This window comes from Chaetura pelagica, unplaced genomic scaffold, assembly GCF_000747805.2.
Source record: "Chaetura pelagica isolate M959 unplaced genomic scaffold, ChaPel_1.0 scaffold222, whole genome shotgun sequence".
NCBI lineage: Eukaryota > Metazoa > Chordata > Aves > Apodiformes > Apodidae > Chaetura > Chaetura pelagica.
In genome coordinates, this window is record NW_009952711.1 from 9,250,954 (window position 1) to 9,256,726 (window position 5,773).

The 5,773-nt window shown below is 43.0% G+C and overlaps 1 protein-coding gene across 1 annotated transcript in view; it reads right to left on the minus strand.

Moving 5' to 3' along the window:
• Positions 1–3,428, minus strand: part of LOC104386031 (hepatoma-derived growth factor-related protein 3) — a 19,268-nt gene extending 15,840 nt beyond the window's left edge. The window contains exon 1 of the mRNA XM_009994564.1: positions 3,375–3,428. Within this exon, the coding sequence (XP_009992866.1) occupies positions 3,375–3,428 (54 nt within the window). The remainder of the gene's footprint in view (positions 1–3,374) is intronic.
• Between the last annotated feature and the right edge of the window lie 2,345 nt (positions 3,429–5,773).

The window sequence follows — 5,773 nt, forward strand, 5'->3', positions numbered from 1 at the left end:
CAAACACTGAATTCTTGTTGATTAATAAACACCAGATTGTTTTCAAAGGATGTTCTCTTTCACTGTAAAGCATCTGCTGGCTACGTAGCTCTCAAGGGAGTATGAGCTTTTATAAGAATTCAAGTCTTTTTGGTCTTTCTGCAAAGGACACCCATTGGGGACAGAGAAACCAGAGCCAGATGTGGAGCTGCAACATCACAGGACTCCTTTCTGTTAAAGGAATGGATGCCTAAGGTTTACGTCTTAGTAGAGCATTTGCTGAATCTATGCCAAAATCAGGAGTATAAGAGCACATCCAAACCATTCTAAACCATTCCCTGTCTGTTTTCTGTGGCATGGCCCAGGGTTGTGGATGGTGGGGCTCTGGCATGCTGGGCTGTATGTCACCATGTCTGCAGGAGACAATCCATGATGGACAGAGTTGTCACAGGCCTTGTGGACACAGCAATTACACAACTTCTTTTGCTTAAAAAAGCAAATTATTTGATAAATAAAAGGAGAATCTATTATTTGAATGCACATAGAAGGAAGATACACACTGGTGGGAGATAGAAGCGTGCATTTGCTTTCAGCTCAGCTGTATGCAAGAGGGAATTGAAACAACATGACAGGTTGTTCAGTCTCCTCTTCATCACCAGGAATACACAGAGGAAAAACTTCCACAGATATATTTTTAGAACTCATTATATTCTGACATAAACTATTTGGTTTTAAGTAAGTGCCCATTATGCGGGTATTTGCTCACTAATTCATGTTCTAAATATTGGTATTAGACTATAACAGTGAGAAAAAGACTGCAGGGGAAAACCAGCACAACTCACTCTACAAACCTGAAAGCAAGTCAGGGAGACAGCATGACCCACTCTGCAACATGTTTTATGTTTGCTTAAAGATGTAAGTACCTACGTGACAGAACAAAAAGGCCATGCTGGCAGTTTCCCCAAGTACAGGGGTAACACACCTAACTGTCTGGATGCCACAGCCATTGTCCTCTGTGTTACGACAAGGAAGACATCCAGAGAGAGACCAGACCCCAGAAAAATGTGGACTCACAACTGAGATGAACAATGTCTGCTGGGACTTGAGTGTGAATCTCATTTGGCTGCTTGAAACACAGCACCAGCTCTGGGCTGCACTACAGAGCAACACAGTCCAGTTACTGCCTCAGCGCTTTAGGAATTTCTCATGAACTAGAGAGAACAGCTGTAAATGATCAGTGAAGCAGAGGAATGAAGACATGCTTAGTAGGCAACACTGATCAAAAGGGAATGGGGATCTTAGATCACACAACATGCTATGCTCCAAAGCAGTGAGGATCTTCTCCTGAGCAACATCCCAAGTGGCTTTGAGCCTCATGTCGTATTCCCAGCAGTTTATACGGTTAGCTAAGGAGCAGCATCAGATTCACAAAGGACAGCACACACATCCGTCACGCAGCTCACCTGCTCCCCATTTTGTGGTACATTTCTTTATTCATCCAAGTATCCCCTCTGACTATGTATCATCACAGGAAACCATAAAAAAGCTTTTCATAGCTTTTGAAAGTTGGCATACACATATAAACACACGCAGTATAAATCTGCACTAAGCAGCTCAAGGACAGACTGTTAATGCTCCCACTCTAACATTTCACTGTGCAGCTGAGGTCAAGACTTTTCCTGCCTTCAGTGATTTCTCTGTGAGCTTCCCAGCTCTCAGGCTTATGTCACTAGTATTGTAATGAGGTTGAATATGAAGTGACAGTGCTATCTTACAGCCATTTAACTCAGTGGCAAAAGCTCCAGGGAATTTATTGAAGGATGAGACCCTCCCTGCCATGAGGAAAGATCTCTTCCCTTTTTACCTGTTTCACATGAATCCCTGCATTACACACCAGAAGAGGAGAGCTTTGCATAGTCCACCCATTCCCAGCAAAGCCACTTCATCCCTCTGTGAATACTGAGCCCCTAAGTGCATATTTAGCTGCAGAATAACCCTATCACTCCTTGACAATTGCTGGTGTTTTGCAGTAACAGAAAGCCAGCAGTACAAGCAGCCATACTGCACTGCCCTGCTCCTGCACTCAGTCACAATTTATTCCCATCTTGTGTTTTGGTTACATATGCTGAAGATTTGGATCTGATATTTTCTCCGTATCAGCAAGATCAAAGACAGAGAGACAGGGAGGGAGAGAAAGAGCGAGCCCGTGAGCACAAGAGCGAGAAAAGCACCACTGCTTCGAACCAGGAACAAAAGAGATAAGTGCACCCATACTAGGACACAGCGTTGTAGTCACAGAAACCTCACTAATGACTAAAGCATCTGTCTATCAGAGAGCCAGACTGTGATTGCATTTTGCTCCTAGAAGGAAACAAATAGACTCTAAAGTGCCCGTTAGATCTGCAATCAAACAGGAGATTCATCCCCTCGTGAAGCAGAGCAGGCAGTGGGCTGGAGCTGCTGTCACAAAGCAGTGAGAGCAGTGCATGGCGTGCAAATTTGATACGTGCATCAGCAACATCATGGGCAGACGCTTCAATTATGGCTAAAATTAAAGCAGGTGGTTTCAGATTTCCAGTTTTATCCCCTTTGCTCCCATTGCTGTCATCTGCCTAATGAATAACAATTGCTTTCTTTTTGCACAACCTCAGCAGAGCTGCACTTCCCAGCATTTGTTTGCCAATCGAGCTGCAGAGCTTTAAAGATGAAACTGTGCTTTTTTTTTTTCTTTCTTTCTTTCTTTCTTTCCTTTTGGTAAACAAATGCCAGGCTTCTAGGGTCAGGAACACTGAACAGAAAATTCAGCCTGGACCTCTCAAACCAGAGCAGGGCTTTATCAAATGGTGTTGCTAGGGACTACCAATCTGCAAGCAAATCTGCCTCCTTGCACTGTAGTTTACAGGCTGGAATGTATACACAGCCCGAATATTTTGCTCTCAGTGGTGCTAATCAATTACTGACTTCTCAGGTAGCATTTCCAACTGATTCGTACAGGCTGGCCTTGGCAGTACTCAACTGCAACACTTTCTTCCCAGCTGCCATGCGATTAAGCACCCTGGGAGACAGGCAGTGGCTGGGTGGGTTGGACTGGAGCTGCAGATCTCTAGCCCTGCGAGGAGGATGCAGAGCTCCCTCCGAGAACAACAGTGGCTCCCAGAAGCACAAAGCATCCCCGTGCCTGTCTGTGGGATAATGTGGCATATTCCAGACAGGCGGAGGAGCTCCCTGGGAGGGCTCGTGCAGAAGCAGAGGAAGCTGCACCCCCTCCTGGGTGTTCTGCTCTGCAGAGCTCTACATTCCCTGCAAAACGGGGAACGTGTCTCTCTGAGACACAGAGAAACTGGCAACCTTTGTCTCTGCTTGTCTCTGTAAAGCAGCTTTCTGTGGAGCTTTACGTTCCCGCGGCAGTCAAGGAAGGGGCAGTTCTGACCATCCAGGCGGAAGGGCATCCCAGATGCGTCTTCTTCCACTTGGAAGGACAGCAGGTGTCACGTTGTATGGCTATCACAAAATCTCTGTGCTGTGGATAAGCTGCTGTTCAGAAGCAAGAATTCCAGACTGTCAGAGTGGCTTTCAGACCAGACCCTGTTCCATTGTGCTCCAACAGAATTTTACATTGAAAAAAAAAAGAGCTATTATGCAAATATACATATCAGGTCCATATGTACAGGCAAGAAAGCTTTACTTCAGCATGCAGAGATGCTTATGTGGGCATTGAAACCACAAGAAGTTTTTTGTTTTGCAAAAAAGGCGCATCAAAACTGCAGAGCAGTAATCACTGATTGTTTTGACATACTGTAAATGCCTCAGATTGGCAAAAGCACACAGAAGCATTGCAGAGATCAGTATCTCCCTCTGAAATCCCTGGAGTCACTGCACAGCAGTCCAGCAAAGGCCTATAGTATTTTTGCTGGAAAGTGGTTCAAGTTATTGCTCAACACATGCGAGCAGCTTGATCTTTTGCAGTTAACTTATTAGCAAAACTCTAGATGGATAAAAGCCATACTCTTCAAAATCTATCATTAAAATAGGATATTTTGCTTTTCTACAAGATGGATTTAATATGATTTTACATAGCTAATGCTACTGGGAGTCAGCAGCATGGCAGTATCTTTTATAAACCATTATTTAAAATACTGTTCTGTAAAATATTAATTTTATTTTCCCAGAGGATCCTAAAATATAAAAAGGAAAAAAAAAATCCAACCTCCTTCAAGCTAAAAACTGTGACTCAAATTCTGTAGTACTTAAATTGAACAGAAATCAAACTAAAGCTGATTGGACACTGCAGAATTTTTCTCTCATCTGTCCCAAAAAATAAAAAAGGAAAAAAAAAATCCAACCTCCTTCAAGCTAAAAACTGTGACTCAAATTCTGTAGTACTTAAATTGAACAGAAATCAAACTAAAGCTGATTGGACACTGCAGAATTTTTCTCTCATCTATCAGGACTATGATATTTAAAGCAGAGCACAACTCCTTCCCCAGTGTGCATCACATATTAGAACTCCTAGTGTAGAATGCTGGCATATGCACTTTTTCAGCCATTTAAAAATATACCCCTGTGAAGGATAAGACTAGAAGCAGAATCCAACTTAATAAGGTGGGATTGCACAGCTACAAAAGTAAAAATTAAAAAAGTCTCTGGGCATGGAAGAGTGCCACCAGCAAAAACAAAAAGCAAAACAAGATTAAAAACAGCAGAGCATACTTTTGAGCACTGCTGAAAATGGCTGAAGGGTATCCTGCAGACAGCCAGAAATGACAATATAAAGACATCAATCCTCCTTTTTTTCTGTGCATGCTCAGGACCTCAACGAGATAGAAGACAATGAAGGGTTAGTTGGAGTCCTAACAATGCTGGCAGGCAGTGTCTCACTAGGAAAGATCAGCAGTCTTAGAGCTGAGTTCAGCCCCTTTACATCCCTAATTAGCTGCATATTTTTTAAGACAGAAAGTTGAAATACACTTTCTGCAGGGCTGCTTTAATCTTCAATATGAAAACGGGGCCAAAGCTTAGTTCTGCGTGGCTGTTATCTATAGGCGTGACGTTGTAGATAACAGATCTGTTCATGTGATTCAAGTCCTCTGTGAGTTTCATGGCTGGTGGACAGAAGACTGTCAAGCAGAGGAGACTCAGGGAATACAAAGACTAGTCCTATCTCTGCCACTGGCCTCTGGGATGACCTTGACCACATCACTGCATCTCCTTCAGTCTTGCTTTTACAAACAGTGACTATGATACTGCTCTCCTTATAAAGCACTTGAGGTCCGCTACTAAAATGCTGGGTATTACTAATAACAAATACTTCCAGCTCTGTCAGAGGATTTCAGGTTACCCAACTGTAATCCTCCCAATGAGCACACCACAAAGTTAGACTGCTGCAAAAATGCTCCATTTTCTCCAAATTCAGTGTTTCCTGGACAGTGTGAGTGAAACAATGGTGCTACCACTAGGATTTTTCCCTCCAGTCTGTTCCTTAGGGAAAGGAAAGGATGTGATCACACTATTTTCAGTCCGACTCTTACCTGCAATAACTCAGGGACACATGAGACAATTTTGTCAAACCAGACAAAAGGAGAAAGGCCAAAGGGATATTAAGTTTTCCCATGTTTTGTGATAAATAGCCTGTCCATCAAAAGATGGACAGACAAGTACTCCATATGCTGAGAGACAGCTTGCAATGCAGGCTCAGCCAAAGCATCAGGCAACAGGGAATCCACATAAAGGCAAGCCAGAGAAAAATGAATTTATTAAGTTTTATGGCTCACAAATTACTTTTTATTTGTGGAGA